The sequence below is a fragment of the Larus michahellis genome, chromosome 1 (genome assembly GCF_964199755.1).
Source record: "Larus michahellis chromosome 1, bLarMic1.1, whole genome shotgun sequence".
NCBI classification, from domain to species: Eukaryota; Metazoa; Chordata; class Aves; order Charadriiformes; family Laridae; genus Larus; species Larus michahellis.
In genome coordinates, this window is record NC_133896.1 from 125,617,871 (window position 1) to 125,636,212 (window position 18,342).

Sequence of the window (18,342 nt, forward strand, 5' to 3'; positions counted from 1 at the left end):
AGAATGGCTGCTGAAGACAGCAATTCGCAGGTGATCATGGCTGCACAATGGCCCTTTAGCTCTTCCTGGCCTACCTGCCTCTCGACCTCCCTACGTGGTGGTCTTGCTTTGACCTAAGGGTGCTGCTCCCAGCATACATCAGGCTTTAGCCTGATCTGGGTTAGCCAAAATCTAAGCAGGAGTTGAGTGAACAGTCACAGTGTGAAGATTTCATATCGCAGTCTTGTGCCTGAAAATATTTGTTTTGACTTTCCAGCTCTGGTGACGTTGTTTGAGCTCTGCCAAAGTTGCTTGAGCCTTGGCTTTTCCAACAACACTGTAATTTTAAAGTGAAAATCAAAGGCCCCAGGTCCAAGACAGGAGCCCTTTAGCTAGCAAGCAATGCGAGGAAGGGTATAGGACTGCCTTGCTGGTTGCAGACCAAGCACACAAGATGGGTGGCTACAGACACAGCCTTGGAAAAAGGTAAAAACCCCAAGTGACATCACAGCCTCTTCTTTCTCTGGGGAAGCAGGATGACACTGCAGTGCTGAGAAGACCATGGCTTGGTTACTTCCCCGCATCTCACCCCGTCACACGCTTGCTGTCAGCTGAGAGGGGCAAGGGGCAGGCGTGGTGGGACGATTTTGCACTGAGCCCCAAAGGCAGTGGCATGGCTCCTCTGTGGTCTTCAGGGAGGGCTGCACATCAGAGGTCTAGCTGAAAAAGGGCCATACGATACAAGAAAACCAGCATATAGGGGAAGAGCCCACTGATGAGGGAGGGAGCAACATCTCCGTGTTGCACTCATCCATGCTAACAGCAACCAGCAAGGGTGTCCCACCACACCACCAGCTCCTTCAGGCTGGGCTCAGTCCTGATCATGGGGGCAAGCCCAACCTTCTGTTGGTTAAGGGTCTTTGGGTGCCTCATTTCCTTGCCAAGGATCCCATCCAAGCGGCAGGGGAGCAGGAAATGGGGACAGGAAATGGGGTGTGCGTTTCTGGTTCAAATTTTTGCTAGGGATACAGCTTCTGGATAGGCACCTGGCTCTGTTTTAACTTGTGGTAGCGGCTGTACTTGTTATGGTGCATGCTAATGTTGTCCTTCACCCCTGAAAAGTTGCCTTTTGCCCCCAGAGAGACAGCTGGAGGATTCTGCAGTCTGTGTCGCAGGCTTAGCCAATTTTCTTTCGATCTTTTAAGTTGCTCCAGCCTCAGGACTGATCCCTCCGTTCTACGTGAGAAGAAACACAGGCAAGTTGCAGGGACCACATTTCTTCTCCAGTGGGGCACATGTCTATGCAACTGTACTGCATACAGGGAGGTCTTGCGCTTGGTGGCCTAGGCATGGAGGCTGGCTGGGGCAAAACTAAAGCGCAGGTGAGGATAAGGATGGGTGGAAGTGATGGTGGTGCTCCTGGTTCACGCAGGAAGGGAAAATGCCTACTGCTCAGATGAGACCCTGTGGGAGTCGGGTATTGATGGCACACTGCCGTCCTGGGAATGGAGCCAGGAGCAGATAAGGAAAGGCAGGTGAGACCTGTGCTCTCCTCATTACACAGCGCACCTGCCTGCGGGGCATGCAGTTGGCACCAACAAGAAAGAGAAAAAGGAAAGTTCCTGCAGGAAAAGGAGTCTTCAAAGCCATTTAAAAGTTTAGTCACTTCCAAAGCATTATTGGCATAATATTTCAAGTGCTTTCATGAGAAACTTTACCCTATCTTTTTAGAAATAAGGGCTTTTTTTTCTGTAATACTCATATTTTAATCCTAAATTGTACTGCAAATACCAGTTTGGGTTAAGAATCTGGGTCTTCTTCTAAAAGAGCAAAATAAACCACCGAATGACATCTCTCCCTTCACCCAATGGCATCGGAAGCATTATCAGGGTGGGTCTGTTGTGAAGAGTAACCTGTAAGGCCAGCAACATCTCCTTTCTTCGAACAGCTTTCCTACGCTGCTGCTGCCGTGTGCAACATAGCAACGAAATGCTTCCTTTTGCTCTGCCAAAATAATGTTACTAAAACCTCATTTACGACACTCTATTTTTGTTATTGTCCATCAAATTTCTATCCAAAGCAAATATGTGCAGGTTGCCCTAGAGGAAGGTGTGGAGAGGGGAGATGGACACAGCCAGGTAAAGTGCCTCTCTCTCTGGTAGGACCTTTCTCACAGGTGGTGGGGACATGGGGGGAGGATGCAACTAGCTTACCCAATCTTGGCATGTAATCAAAAGACCCGGACAGCATGAACAACACTATCTGCAAGCTGAATACGCTTAATAGGCAGATCGCTAAGATGCTTCAATCAAAATGCCACTATGCTATTTTTTTTTTCTTTTCAATACAGATGCAATCCAATCAATTTAACTTTGGTGAATGTAATGAATTAGAGCATGCGGGAAAGAGGGTTGGGGGACTTAAATATTTCTCTTGCAATGATTTCTAATTCAGACAGTGCTGAGCAGGTGAGGACAAATGCTCCGTTGCAAAATACTTTCTTTAACTTATAAATGCTCCTGCGTTTCTACCATCCAAATCAATTGAACAGAAAGAACAGGCAGCAGAACTAGCGTCGAAACTGTATCTCAGTCTTAATGAAAGGGCAAGGGCAAACTCTTCTACTTACAAGGACCCCGCTTTCAGCTTTCCTGGGACCCCAAGTGAGCACAGGTTCACCTCTAAAGAACAACTTTTTAGGATCAGAGCTGAAATTATCTCTTTAACATACAAGGGTCCTAAGTTGTAAAATCTAATGCTTAGGAGAGAGTGAGAATTCCTAATGTGACGTGTTCATAATACAAAACTAATCAATGAACACAGGTGAAATGAGGAAAATGTCCTCAGAGGCTTTGAAGTTATTTTTTAATAAGCAAAAGAAACAGGAAATTCTTGTCCAGCTTCAATATTTTTTATGAACTTCAAAAAATAGGTGTTGCTTTACTCCGTTGCAATTTTCTTTAACTGGATCTGTTTAATTGCATGTACTTTAATAGATGCTTTCAGTAATACCTACAGAATCTGAATGTTTTGTTTATATCTTAAAAACTGAAAATATATATTCTTTAGATAAAGACCTACAATGAAGTTAATCTATGGTGACACCTTGTGGGAAAACACAACCTTAGATTTACATGATTAAAGAAGATCTGATGTGATTGAGGGATGGAGAAGAGGAACAGCATTTTTTGGGTTTTGAACAAGAATGCTCCTTTCACACACTTTGAACACATAGAAATGTATAATAATGTTTGTGACTACTTTTAGGTAGAACTGCTTGGAGAGACACTTGAGTCCAGTTTTTCCAAAAAGCAGGACTAAAAAATGCTATGAATGTTTTGTTCCTGATTTTTCCAAAGCTTTTTCCTTGTGCCAGCATTGATACTGGTGCAAAGTGAACGTTCAGTTCTGCTGACTCAGAACAGTAGGTATTTCTATTCACTTTGCACAATTTTAAATCATCAACCGGGGAGTAAAGCAGTTGAGTAGATTTTTGGCTGTCTCCTGAGAGATTTGTTACTGAAATGCCTCGAAACAAAAAGAAATTTTTTTGAAAAGACTGTATGCAGCTGTTTATTGTGAGTTCAGAAGGATGTATGGGTCTGGTCTTGATCTTTTAGTGCTTTCTTTAATGGGTGCTTAAAAATTGAAATGTTCATGACCCTCGAACTTGAGAACAGCACAAAAGCTTTGAACAAATGAAAGATTGTACTATGGGGAATAGGAAAGAATTAGTGAATCATTTAATTTTATGGTCCAGTTTTTGTGGAGATCACAAAGGGTCTGGAGAGCGCTTCAGGCCTCTTGATTCTAACACCTAGTTAGAAAAAAATCTTTGAGAAAAACTGTACAAAACCTCCAAATGGGGTCTCCCTGAGCTTCCCGGGTTCTCGGTGTGGATACCCAGGAGGCAGCATCTTCTACCTCTATAGGTGCAAGGGATAAAAATAAAATCATATTGTTAAAAGCATTTAACCTGATCCACCTGAAAATGCCTCCTTAATGGAACTATTTGTGTAATTAAGTGTTTAGAAAACCAGGGCCTCAATCTGTCGCACTTTGGTGTTCAGATACTGCTGGGCTGGGAAGGGAGAAGCAAATAGAGATGCTACTAACACACATATGCTTTCTAATTCACAGCAGGAACTTCTGTTGCAAATGTGTTTATGAAAATTCATTAATCTAATTTTGACAGAACACATCTAAAATACAATGACCTCATTTCTCTCTTTTAAAGCTCAATTGTCCCTAAATTTGTCTGATGCTAAGATATCATTTTCCAGGTGTTCTGCCAGGTTTCTCTTGCCACCTGTGGGCTAGAAAGCTGAATAAATAACACACAGAATGGAAAATATATGTAATATAACCTATTATCCAGTACCAAGTTATTGAAAAGGACCCTGTCTTTACGAAAAATAGCAAGCTAGATGTACTTAAGAAATGGGGTTTTGTGGTCACACAGAACTTGCATCAGGATGTTAATTTAAGACAAACTGTGGTGTTCAGTTTAAAACCATGTAGTACATCACTGCACTTGAGTAGGGTTCGGAAACTGCTCCAGCGCATGAGAGTAACCGTGTTATTTAAAAAAACCTCTAAAGAGTCTTTTGTGGAAATAGCTCTGCCAGTGAAAACCTCCGTGATTGCGTGGGTTGGCAAATGAATCACAAACAATTGCTCGCCTTCACAAGTGGAGCCAAGCTGTTGTATTCCAGGCAGGAGAATAAGGAACACACATGTAAATCTCTTTTATGGCTTTGTTTCCCACTTTATGTACACAATAAAACTTCAGCCCCTGTGGTCATCTGTGCTTTTCTGCAGGGCTGAAATCACAGACACTCACATCTGCACTGTAGTTCTCCCTTCACTTGCCCACATGGTTCAGCAGCGCTTTGTGCAGAGATCCTTGTGTCCCTGTCACACCTGGAGAGATGCTCTTGGCACAGAGCAGCAGGCTACAGATAACCCCTTTGATGGGCCTACGGGCTGAACAAGGCAGGTTACGAAAGACCCTTTCAAGGGGATGTCAAGTTTTGGGATACTGTACTGGTTTTGGCTGGGATGGAGTGAATGTTTTTCATAGTACCTTGTACGGTGCTATGTTTTAGATTTGTGACCAAAACAGTGTTGATAAGACAGGGATGTTTTAGTTATTGCTCAACAGTGATTAAATAGCGCCAAGGCCTTTTCTGCTTCTCACCCCACCCCACCAGCGAGTAGGCTGGGGATGAATGAGGGAGGGGACACATCTGGGATGGCTGACCCCAGATGACCAAAGGCATATCCCACACCATATGATGTTGTGCTTAGCAATAAAAGCTGAAGGAAGAAGGAGGAAGGAGGGGGGATGTTTAGAGTTATGGCGTTTGTCTTCCCAAGTAATGCATGATGGAGCCCTGCTTTCCTGGAGATGGCTGAACACCTGCCTGCAGATGGGAAGAAGTGAATTAATTTCGTGTTTTGCTTTGCTTGCTCCCACAGCTTTTGCTTTACTTATTAAACTGTCTTCATCTCATCTCTCAAGTTTTCTCATTTTAACACCTTCCAGTTTTCTCACCCATCTCATTGTGAGGGAGTGAGCTCTAATACGCTCTAAAATGATCTTTCTTCATTACTGAAAAGTGAAAAGGCAGAAGGATGAGAGAGGTTTAGCATACCTTTATGCAACAAGTTTTGGCAGGGGCTCCTCCCTCTCCAAGAGAGGGATGAAAGAACTACTACTAACTAGTTTCCAAATTATCCTTAAGGTATTTCTGGAAAATAGAGTGACATGAAATGTCTCCTCCGACAAAAACACCGGTGGTTTCCGAAAGGAGCAAGCCATCTTCTTGGGAGCACTTTTTTGCACATTAGATAATTCCAGATGTTCTTAGCTGCTCTTGATTGTATTCCAGACAGGATGCATTTTTTGCAGGTATACCACTGGAGGTCACTCATGTACTAATAAACAGTACAGTACTGGCTGCTGCAGGGGAGAATGTAATTTCATAAATTATCCAAGAATGAACTCATCTTGAGCTGAAGATTACCTTAAAATGGAAACGAGTTGGGAAATATGTTGTGTGGATATTTCTCAAATTTACAATAGGATATACTAAAACTAGCAAATAAACTCATAATTTCTAGTTTTATATAAAAAGACAAAACCCCCAACAAAGCAAGCCAAGTTTGCTTTGATCAAGATCCAGTAATAATGGAAATGCAGGACTTCTCTTTGCCAAAGAAAGTAAAAAGAGGAAAAGATAACCAGATCTAAAAATGCTGACTGAAGTGACAATTGGTGTGACAAGAAATTGCAAACAAAATGACATGTAAGATAGGAAGGGAAAGATTGCATGTGAATTTTCTTACTATGACATTTCTGATAGGAGAAAAATTGCAGGAAGAAGTAATGAACTCCACTTACATGACTCATTTTTTTTTTTATCTCTGCTTTCTGTTAATCCATTTTTATCACTACCTTTCAAACTTCTGGGCATACCTTTGCTGAAACTGTGAGTTGTCAAGAAAAGGAAGTTGTTAAAATGTTTTCCCTTTTTACCCTAAACTAAAAATTTAGTATAGATGCCCTGCTCCCAGGTGAAGAATAAAAAACCTGCAGGTCTTGTTTCAGCAATATCAGTACAACTTCTCTTATCCCAACTGGGCCAAAACGAGCTATTTTACTTCAAAAGCAAACTGCTACTGGCTGGGAACTCTCTACCTCGGGCTCCAGGCCCATCAACATTCATACCAATATTCCCACAGCTTGAGAGAGTCAATTGAAATCAGTCACATACATAAGTTAATAATTAAGGTATTCCTTACATATTATCAGGGAAAAAATGTTTCAGAGCAGTTTTATTCACCCGCAGAAGAGGAGAAAAGTTCTGCCCATGGCATTTAGCGCTTGTACAACACTTTGTGCAGCTCTGCCTTCCTCGGTACTTGTAACTTACTATTTATATAATGCCATTTGATTCTGGTGCCTTCTAGGGTCCTTCTGCAGCTGCTGTCTCCCGCTGGCTGCTCCCTGATTGACAGCTTCTTGATTTAAAAGGAGCTGCATGTTCAGGAGTTAGCTGCCTGCTGGTTAGGGGGTGCTGCACTGGTTTTTGCCTGCCGCATAGGGGTGCTTATTCAGCTGGGAGGTGGGAATACAGCAAGCAGAGCTTTTGGTGGTTTGTGTGGGTGGTGAGGAAAAGCAGAAACTCTCCTGCAAACAGTGCGGGACTGTGCAACACCAGTGTTGACGAGCTACTGAGTCTGATCTCCAGCACCAGTGAAGAAAGTACCCTTTGGCACATCAGTGGTGACAGCCTAGACAGGACTTGGGCAGGGGGATGTTGTGCCCAGGTGTCTCGCTGGGGCTGTGGGTGATGTGGTCCTCCCCTGTGGAAGGTGTGTAGTGGCCCAGGTCCTCTCTAAGGACCTGCAGAAGGAGGTTTTCAGACTCTTCGCCATTAAGGATGGTAAATGGGATATCAATCAGCAGCGTCTCCACAGAGGTGAGAGCCTGAGCCTGAGGTGGAGGGATGTCTAGGGGCTGTGCTGGATGGAGAGATGGATGAGGACTCCCCTGAGGGATGCTGCTGAAGTTCATGACTTCCAGCAGCAGGAAAACTGTTCCTCCTCCCTGCTCAGATCTGAATGCAGAGAGCTGGTATCAAGCCCCGATAGGCATGGGAGGGGAACAGATGCTGCTAAGGGAGGCTTCAGAGCCAGTTGTGCCCAGCTTGAGCATCAGCAGCAAGTAGTAGCAGTTGGAGATCCCCTTCTGCAGTGAATAAAGGAACACGTCTGCTGACCAGACATGCTGTCATGGGAGGTTTGCTGTTCAATAGATGCCCAGATACTGAGTGTTATAGAGAGATGGCCAAGGGTCATCCAGTCCCCTGACTGTTACCCCTCATTGCTCATCAGTGTGACCATCAGTGATACTGATGAGGGACACCTGGAGCAAAACAAGTGTAACCCACACGATGTGCCCTTGATCCTCCATGGGAAGAGGTCAGGTAGGAGGGGACACAATCCTGAAAGGTAACAACTGGTCGCATGGCCGTTGCCATTGGTAGTGCTTTGGCCTTCATCACCACGGGTCCCTCCTGGAGGAACGAGGAGATCTAACAAAGTCGGGTAAGAGTATCTTTGCCAACAGGTTTGTAGATCTGGTGAGGAGAGACTTAAACTTGATACCTTGGAAGATGGTGATAACTGCTTACATTTAGTGAAGGAATGGAGTCCAGGAGTAGTAAGTAAGTGGGACAGGGCGGTGGGAGCAAGCTACCCCTTGGGCAAGATAAAAAAAGTCAAAAGGGAGCCTACCTTAAATATATGTATACAAATGCATCCAGCCTGGGAAACAAAAGGGAGGAACTAGAAACTGCTCTGTCTGCAGATGCAGAACTGTTACTTTATTGGAAAAACTGAAACATGGCGGGACAGCTCACACAACTGGAGCTCTCCAATGAATGAAGGGCTCATTAGTAAAGACGGAAAGGGAAAATGAGAGGGAGAGTTTTCCTCTGTGTGAACAAGCAGCTTCTATGCATGGAACTCTTCTATGCTATGGACAACACGCTGGTTGAGAGCCTGTGGATCAGCGAGGGTGTTAAGTGTGGCATAGTGTTGGGAATTTGTTACAGATCCACTTCCTCACCCTGATGGCTGACAGGCTCCTTTAAACAGCTTAAGAAAGGCCACAAGGCAAACAAGAAATTTGGGACTGACCTGTAACACACACACACACACACACACACACACACACACAGTAGTAATACACAGAAAACACTGAATAAGTAGTATTATACAGAATATACTGAATTTTGTATCAGCAATCACGTGGCCAGCAGGACTACAGCAGTGATCATCCATCCATACTCAGCAAGGGTGAGGCCGCACCTCAAATACAGTAGTTTTGGGCCCCTCACTACAAGAAAAACATTGAGGTGCTGAAGCGAGTCCAAAGATGGGCAACAAAGCTGGTGAAAGGTCTAGAGCACAAGCCTTAGAAGGAGCAGCTGGGGGAACAGGGGTTGTTTAGCCTGGAGAAAAGGAGGCTGACGGGAGACCTTATCGCTCTCTACAACTACCTGAAAGGAGGTTGTAGAGAGGTGGCGGTCAGTCTCTTCTCCCAAGTAACAAGAGATAAGACAAGAAGAAACATACTCAAGTTGCACCAGGGGAGATTTAGACTGGGTATTAGGAAAATTTCTTCACTGAAAGGGTTATGAAGCATCGGAACAGGCTGCCCAGGGTTGAGTCACCATCCCTGGAGGTATTTAAAAGGTATGTAGACGTGGCAGTCAGGGACATGGTTTACTGGTGGACTTGGCAGTTAGGTTGACAATTGGACTCGATGATGCTAATGTTCCTTTCCAACCTAAATGATTCCATGATTCTATGAAAATGGAAGAAAAAACAGACTACAAAGGAAGAATTTAAATACACTGCAATGGTGTGTTAGGAAAGCAAAATTCAGTTTGCGTTCAAACTGGCACGGGGATATTTAGGGCAACAAGAAGAGCTTCTACAGCTACATGAACAATAAAAAAATAACCAAGGAACATGGAGGTCTGTAATCAGTGGTCTAGTGACAGGGGATACAGATAGAGCTGGGAAGCCCAACGCTGCCTTTGTCTTCAGAAGCAAGACCTCTAGGTCTCTGTGCCCAGAGGCAGGGTTCAAGGAAGAGAAGAACTACCAGTAGTGGGAGAAGATAGAGTTTGCTGCTGCAGACTTGTGAGGACAGAACTTCATGAATCCAGAACAATCCCGTACTGATTTCAACAACTGCCTACCTGCTACATGGAATAAAGTTGTTGTGAGATTGTGCACTCTGAGATCATAAAAGTTTGAGATACATATTCCAGACAGAACAGTGACAGAAATGTTTATTCAAAGTATCTTAACTCAGCCTTTTATGAATAAAAATATTGCAGGGTTACCATAATAAATGATTCACTCTGAAATTTCCTTTTTTTGGCTCTTTGTCTTTAGTTGTATCCAATTACTCTGCTTCCTTTGATTCATCTTCCTTATCCTCTAAACCAGTAGTTTCTGTGGAGGTGAAGGAAAGACAGGACATAAAGATGCATTTTCTTATAAAACACTGGAAAGTAATACTAGAAACTTAAACCATAATTCTAGGACTATGCTGTCTACCTCAGTCATCTTTCCTATTGCCTTTCACTGCCAATACTTGAATTTAACTGTTATACATTGTTTGTCAGCTGCCAGACAGGCTCAGTACACACATATTGACTGCCAGCCAGCCCATATGTAACTCTGGAATAGCCAAAGAATGTCTCCCATTTAGACAAATATCATAAGAAACATGGAGCAAGAAAGATGGAATTCCTGTGTGGAAAAAAATTATGGTAATGGGACGGAGAATACAAGGCTGCAAGAAACCAGATTTTGTTACATCTGCTCTTCACAGTATGCATATTTTCTTCAAATCATTTCCTCTTACTATAGCTTAATCCTGCTAAACATAAAGAAAAAGGGAACAGTATGTTGCCTAATTAATTATGGATGTAGACCTATGCTGAAAAAATGTATAAAATCCAGCTCTTTGATTCTAGCAAACAAGAGCTGGAAGGAACTTCGAGAATATCTATCACATTCCTATGTTCTCACGAATTATAATCTACATCTATGCTGTCTCTGACAGATACTTGAGTCCACTTGTTCTTTTTAAAAAGAAAAATCAACACAAAAAAACAATGGGAATACCAGAACTGCTTCATTGTGGTAGGTCAGAAAATTTGTTAGAATCGAGTTCAGTCAAAAATGTTTATTTGAGTCCAAAAGAGTTTGAGACAAACCAGGCTCAATGAACTTTTGCCAAATCCAAAGCAGAGCTATGCAGGAAACCTGCTTAGATTCCTGGTGGATCTGATCCAAGGCCAGGGATCCTGTTAAGATGTCAGTCCTACACAATAGAGAAGCTAGCTGGCTAGTCTGCCCTGAAGCAGGAGTGCACCTTCAGAGGTGATGGGTAAAAAAATGAGAGCAAATAAGACTACGAAAATTCATGGAGTTGACCTAAATGTTTAGTGTGTATCTCCAGGCATTTTCACATGATTTAATAGTCTTTCTGATCCCTATGGATAGTGCTTTGCTTTGATTTATTGTAAAAAGAACTGATTACAAATGGATAAATTTATCTTATGTTTTCATACATCAGATATGTAAGCTTGTAAATGTCAACACTTAATAAATACAAACACCACAATTGGGTGGAGGCCTATAGGCTAAATATGAGTAATCATAGATGCATCCTTTTGTTGCTTCTTAGTAATTTTGTATTTAAAACAGGCTTCTGAACTGCCTGGAAGAAAACCTGAGCATCTGAATTCCCAATCTCTTTGGTTTGTAAAAGAAACAAATCAAGCAGAGACTGTTCAAATCATAATGCATAACAACAACTAAAATTTGTTTCTTCAGATTTGCTTTGCCTGCTTTTTAATTTCGGTTGAGAGAATAAGAATACATAGTTCCATTCATGAAAGAAAAATGGAGTGCCCAAAACCCCCTGAATTTCACAGGGTCTGAAATTTTCTCTCTCCTTTTGTACAAAAAAAAAAGAAGTTTGCAAATGCAATCACTTATAAACTCAGCTTTGCAAGTGCTGTCAACTGTACATGCACAGATAATGCTGCACAGAAGTGTCACTTCTAATTTGTACTGTTACAGTATATGAACTTGACTACTTAAAACCAGTTTACATCTACAGAAGACTTGCCCCCCTTATGAAAGGTAGATTCCCATGGTCTCTTCAGCTTGAAATGGACCTCTCAGCAGTAGCACGCCTTCAGTTGACTGACATACATAATTCCAAACCCTGATTGCTAACTGAAGAATGAGCATGCATGCTTCATTCCTCACCTTGATCCTCCTGATCTGGGTTTTCTTCTTCTTCTCTGCTTCTCTCATCTTCCTCTCCTGCATCCCTTACTGGGCCAAAAACTTCACTGGATACTTCTTGAAGAGAAGGCTCATCATCCCTGCCCTCAGCAGACTCATCAGTGACTGAAATATGAGAAATTAGAAATAACAAAGAAAATTAATTTTTACAAATTTGCACTCGGCCATTGTTTTCATGCAGTAACTAATAACTCATACTGAAATCTGCAGTCTTTACTCAGTAGAAATCACACAAAATTTTCTGTAATGGTTTATAATCAAGTTTGTATAACAGACCATGATATAGACTAAAATGATTCACAGGCTTCCCAAGACAGTTATATCTCATTATGCTATGTGAGATAAAACAGAGAGAGAGAGAGAGAGCATTTTGGTTTGCAAACTGGCTTGGAAGCTCTGAACTTTCAACATGTGGTTGGGAAAACAGGGGAAAAAAAACCACAGAACCTCTTACACAACTTGGTATTAAACATGAAAAACACAGTTTCAGGAGATAGTCAAAGCATGGAGTTTCCAGCTGTCCAGAAGAACAAACCTGTAATTACTGGCATTTTTTCCATTTCAGTTACTGCTTCTGCTGCTCTTTCTTCCACTGCTTCTGCTGCTGCTGCCACCACTTGGGAGGATTCTCTGGGAGAAGGTGTTTTTTCCCCATGGGGAGTCCAGAGTGTTAATTTGGTAATTTCTGATGCTTTCCATTTTGGTGCCCCAAGAAATGAGGGTTCCTCCTCTTCTTCTACCTCTCCTTTATCCTAGAAGACAACCCATGAAATCCAGCATCTCGTCTTACGGATATTAAGGGAGTAACTAAGATGATGATTTTGTGTACTAAAACCTCTTTATCTGGGCTCAAAATGGCAATGACGTAGCTTTTAAAAGTATTTACAGGTGGAGGAACTTCAGCAGTCACAAATCTTGGAAGACAACTACACTTTGAACCTTGATGAAGTCAGTTGACTATTAATAATGACCAATGCTTGCTAGCTTGCTTTCTTAAAGCTAAAATTTTGTCTCTGCCTTGAACAGAATGGCTGTGAGGGACCTGCCAACTATGTCTCCTCCTATGCCTGTCTACAGTATAACAGCAGCAAATAAGACCTAATGCTCTGTCTGGTAGATGCTACACTGTCTCTCTCACGCAGGAACACAGTGGCGTTCCAGATCTTTCTGCCTCAGTCTTTGCTTAGGGTAGACCATGGAATGGATCTAGGAAGCAGTAAGGTACTACACAAAGCTTATGTTTTTGAAATCTGAAGGTAATTTTTTTTTTATTTAAAAATTCATACTTTATTTTATCCAAATATGAGGGAGTCTTAGTAATGGAATCATTACCTGTATTTCAAGTTAATTTATTTTATTTTTTTAATAGGCCTTCAACTAAAGCAAAGAGGCAAAATTTAATCTTACTTTAGTGACAGCACCATCCCTTGCTTTACACAGTCACTACAGCATTCACATGAGAAGAAATTAGTGTTCCTGAGAGTAATGATTTTCAGAAGCCAAGTGCTTAACCTTGGATTCTTAAATTCACATTTAAACTCTCATACCAAAGGCCTAATATTCCAAAATCAGCACATCCAACAATTCCCAACTGAACTGAGGATACTAGATACGCATCACTTTGGATACTCATATGAATCTGATACTTAATTTGAGCATCACTTGCTTTTAGACAAAAGAGCAAAACATTCTCCATGTTTTGCAAATCTCTATCACTAATGATAGGATATTTTTATTACTATTATTTTGTCCTCGTCTTAAGAAAAAATTATGGCATTGAAGAATTTTCAAAGAGCGTGAAATGAGAACTAACAACCTAGGTAGCAAACTATAAGCTAAAATGTGGCACATTTTCTTGAAACCAAAACAGTAATATGAAGGTACATTTCTTACTTATATAGCTATTTTGCACCATATTAATCAGAAATGTTTCAAAACATTCATGTGTGAAGGAGAAGGAAAAACAGGCCCTGATCCCAGCTGCTCCCTACATTTATTAGGAGCTGTGAATATTAAGCTCTTAACAGGACCAGAACAACAATGGGACATATTTCCAAAACATGAATCTGCTGGAAATTACCATTTGTACACAGAGCATCAAGCAATTGAGAAATATAAGAAGAAATATTTTTCATTGTTTTCTGGTGTTCACAACAAAGTGAAATACAGGCTAAATGTACAGACAAATACATCTACATTCTTCTGTAGTTTGAAACTTCAAATGTTTTGGGAAGGTCTTGATTCTTCTCAACTTTAAGCAGAAAGGACTCCTGTCTGCAAGTAGTGCAAAAATCAGACTTTGTACTTGTCAAAGTTTACACAGTAGAGAAGTTACAGAAAAAAGCAAAATGAAACCTCATTTAGTTCCTAAGAATGCACAAGTTTCTACCCTTTTTTGACAGGTTACATCTACTTTAACATCAGTATCTATAAGGCATTTTATAGATTACTCAACAATAGATTTCATTTACTGAGTTGTCTGATATGCAGTATAATTTGCACTATTTCTTTTACCTGCTCCGAATGTATGTATTCACCATGCTGTTCACATCCAATATCAAAGATATATTTGCCATGACCTACAGGCTGCATAAAGATACAAAAATGTTAGCAAAACTATAAAGTTAGTACATTCTAAGCACACAAATGTAAAATATGCTTTACTACAAAATTCACTCAATAGTCAGTAACTAGTTTGAAAGCAAAGTTGCAGAGAAATTTGGCATTCTGTCCTGCAGATTACTTTGGTTTCTTCTGTTACACCTATGGTACCAAAAATACTACAAAAGATCGTGAGCCTAGCTTCTTATTTTAAGTGGAAACAGATCATATTAAGGCAATTCCATGATAACTGTTCAGATGAATAAAGAGTATTCCAGTACACTTACATTTCCATTCAAAAACTTGCCCCTAAATCGATGGTTTAGGTAGATAAGTTCAGCTTCTCCTTCCTGGTTTCCATTTACCCAACCACCAACGTATATAGCTCCTGTGTCTTTATAGATATATCTACCTTGTCCGTGCCTAAGGAGAAAATAATAATTATGCTTTATATTACTGAATATTGAGAATGTAGAATATTGTTATACTTAAGGTATTACAGCTGTATTATTTAAGTAGCTGAAATGACTCAAGTTGGCCTAAATTGCCAAGGTCATCCACTAGCACTTGATTTGCTGCAGTCAGCCACACTTTGAAAATAACCTTTGCATTTTAATGCCAGTGGGTGACTTGAAACATCACTGCAAGAATGAAACAAACCTATTATGATTAAACCATTCTCCAGTGTAGGTGTCTCCGTTTGCATATGTATACACTCCATGGCCATGTCTCTGGTCATTCACCCAGTCTCCTTTAATGAGAATACAATAAAAACAGTGAGATGTGGTATATTTCATTGCGTGATACAGCGGTCAGTTTGGGAAGTTATTATACAAGAATTATTAGAGAAGGAAAAGGAATCTATGACATCATTGTGATTCCTTACCATTCCTTACACCATTCTTTACTCTAAACTCCCGTCTTTTTTCTTCTGTCTGCCCCTCACCGCACATACTTATGCAGCTGCCTGATCTTCCTTACACTCCAAACACGTTTTGTCCATCATGGTCTATCTCCATTATCTTAAGATGAACACTGAACACTAGAAGCCATGGAACATGCTGCTCCTACCTTTACATTTGGTAATGTATTACAGTTTCATTAGATAATGTGACATCTCCACTCAAATAAAAAGGGGGACTACTTTGGTTTGACTCATTTGCTAAAATTGTCCTGTCAGTCAGGGGACATATATACTCAAAATGATGCTAGATTGTGTGTCTTAATTACACTTCTATTCAAACTTAAAAAAAAATAATATATATATATATAAAATCACAGGTGGATATGCTCCTGCAAGGCAAGAATTGGGCTGCTCTTTCTGCTCTCTGCTTCTAGCCCTCACAATGTGAATGTTCTTTCTTGCCTAGCTTGGAAAGGAGGGGGTGGAAATATTGTGTCTTGAAGGCTAACTGATAGGCAGAAAGTTTTGAGTACTATACTGAAAAAAGGGAAACAATGTGAGTTTCAACTTCTTCAAATTTCAGAGGCATCCCAGTCCCTGAGTAAGTGTGCTAATCAGTAGAACATTTTTTAAGGATGAACCTAATAATGTTCTAAAATACTTTATACTGAACACAGTCAGTGGTTCTAATCATCATCCAGAAATATGTAATTATACTCTCTTCTACCAAGATTGCACTGATTTGTAAAAGATTGTTTAATATTTCTCAGGACGTGGAACATCGCACTTGAAAGGAGGACGTGACAAGCATAAACTGCTACTAAACACCACAATTCTCACAGTAATTGACAGAAACCCACGCTTCTTAAAGCTTGTAGTCAAAAAGGAATAAAACGAAAACATTTCATAGAAAATGCATCTCTTCAAACTAATATGCTCTCCAGTTCACTATCTCCTTGCATTCCAGACACGGGGAGGGAGCTGGGGTAATGTGTCCTTTCAGTTACAGAAATCCTTGCAACTGGGCTTTACCTTCATATTTTGATCCATCTGGATAATAAAAAATGCCCCGGCCATGTTTTTTGTTTAGAAGATATTTTCCAATGTAGCAAGCACCATTTCTAAACCTGTAGGTCCCCTGAAACATATTTGGTATAGATAAAATACTTGTCAGTTCTCATTCTTGTTTCAATATAGTGCCCAAAATAACAGAACTGCTGAAACATAAGCACAACCACTGTCTTCCGTCACTGTCTCACCTGTCCACTTCTGAAACCATGTTCATATTCTCCATCGTATATATCACCATTGGGTAGAAATGCTTTTCCACGTCCATGTCGCTCACCTTCTGAATTGCGTTCACCATCATACTCCTGATCAAATGTGGGGGGAAAAAAAAACCTGTTTAAGAGGGCTGTGCCTGACTGAATCTAACCTCCTTAGACACAGGAAAACAGGTGTTTGCTCAAAGCTGCTCCAGTTCAGCTTTGAATCGGAGACTGCAGGAGCACCTGGCCAACAGATGTGCTGCTTATGTGCCACTTTCCTCGGATCCTGGCACCCAGGGGCTGACACAGTACTGGCAAGTATGGACGACTTCATCCAGCGGAGAAAGTCGGGCAGGTCCCAACTGGAACGGCACAGCCCCGCTTCCCAAACCCCCATCCCCACCGATGAAGCGCCTCGGGAGCTTCCCCGGGCTCGGCAGGGCCGGCACACGGTATTTAAGACTCCCTGAGCGGGAACGTTCACTCTGCCCTTCCCCGCCGGCTCTCCCCCACCGCCTGCCCGAGCCGCCCGGGGCAGTCGGCCGCTTCCCTCCCCGTGACGGGCCCCCCGCCCCCGCCGGGGCCGGGAGACAGGGCAGGACCTCCCCCGCCCGTGCTGTTGAACCGCCAGCGGCAACCCGCCCGCCCCGGCGGACCCCCAAATCGGCCTCGGCCTCCTCGGCCTCCTCCTCCGAGCTCAGATCCGACATGGCCGCAGCGTCGCCGTCTCCCTGGCAACCACGGCGCGCGTGGCGGGGGGAGAAGGAGGGGGGCTCGCGCTGTCCCGGGTGCTGAGTGCAACGGCCGGCCCCGCCCCTCAGGGCGGGGGAGCGGGGGGAGCGGGGCCGTCCCGCCCGGCCGCCCTCTCCCCACTGAGGGGAAGCGCCGGCGGCCGGCGCCGTGTGAGAGGAAGCGGCGAGCCCCGGCCGCCCCAGGAGGCCTCCCGGGAGGGGCGCGGCAGCCGCCAGAGGGCTGTCGTGTTAATAGACCCGCGGGGGAGGAAGAGGGGCGACGCGCCGCCTTCCCCCGGCGCTGGTCTCCCTTCTGCTCCTGGCGCCGAGCTGTTCCCGACCTCTACCTGCGGTGTCGTGAAACAGGCTGGTGGCATTTGAGGTGAGACACAAGAGCCCTCAGTCTTCTGACAGCTCCCAGTAGTTTGGCCGGTTTGGCCTGTAAACAACATTTATTTTTTTTTATTTTTTTTTTTCCCGTCAGGTTTAATTATGTTCAGAAATTCCAGTCCACGGATCTCACCTTTTCATTTTATATCTTAACAGTTTCAGTGTGATGAGCTTCATTCACCCACTCGACTGAGCAGACATGTTCCTTTCCCCACCTTTCACAGCCTGCTGAATCCCACTGTAAATTCGGTACGCTCCTTGAACTGGAGCCAGAAGGCCAACAGCATTCAGCTCCAGTCTCTGAAATCCCACAGGATCCTCACAGCTGGCTTTCCCCGCCATTTTCCTCCGATGGTGCAGTGGGAGACAGAGGAACCACATGTATCCTCAAGAGAAACGTGCTTCAGCTGTCACCAGCACGCCTGGAGCACTGCCCTACTGTTAGCCATCGGGCTCTGCATTTCGGGGCGCTCTGAAGAGATTCCTCTCTTTTCTATGCAAAGCGCAGCGGAACGGTCTGTCTGGCTAATTTGGGGGGTCAGGACAGAGATGGGGAAAT

At 42.8% G+C, this 18,342-nt stretch overlaps 1 protein-coding gene across 1 annotated transcript; it reads right to left on the reverse strand.

Annotated features, from left to right (window-relative positions):
- Positions 1-8,349: 8,349 nt before the first annotated feature.
- On the reverse strand, positions 8,350-17,606 carry RSPH1 (radial spoke head component 1). The gene is made up of 9 exons (XM_074602742.1): positions 17,319-17,606; positions 16,654-16,767; positions 16,427-16,532; positions 15,151-15,241; positions 14,778-14,913; positions 14,404-14,475; positions 12,425-12,641; positions 11,851-11,994; positions 8,350-10,017 (listed from the first exon to the last, which is right to left on the reverse strand). The coding sequence occupies exons 1-9, from the start codon at positions 17,370-17,372 to the stop codon at positions 9,968-9,970; spliced, it is 984 nt and encodes a 327-aa protein (XP_074458843.1). The 5' UTR covers positions 17,373-17,606; the 3' UTR covers positions 8,350-9,967.
- Between the last annotated feature and the right edge of the window lie 736 nt (positions 17,607-18,342).

Excerpts from the sequence above, each read along its gene's own strand:
- RSPH1 (XM_074602742.1), bottom strand. The coding sequence starts at position 17,372 with ATGTCGGATCTGAGCTCGGAGGAGGAGGCCGAGGAGGCCGAGGCCGAT. Across the intron at positions 14,476-14,777 it reads GCAAGTTTTTGAATGGAAAT|CCTGTAGGTCATGGCAAATA; the intron begins GTAAGTGTACTG and ends ATCTTTATGCAG. Across the intron at positions 11,995-12,424 it reads AAAAATGCCAGTAATTACAG|TCACTGATGAGTCTGCTGAG; the intron begins GTTTGTTCTTCT and ends CTCATATTTCAG.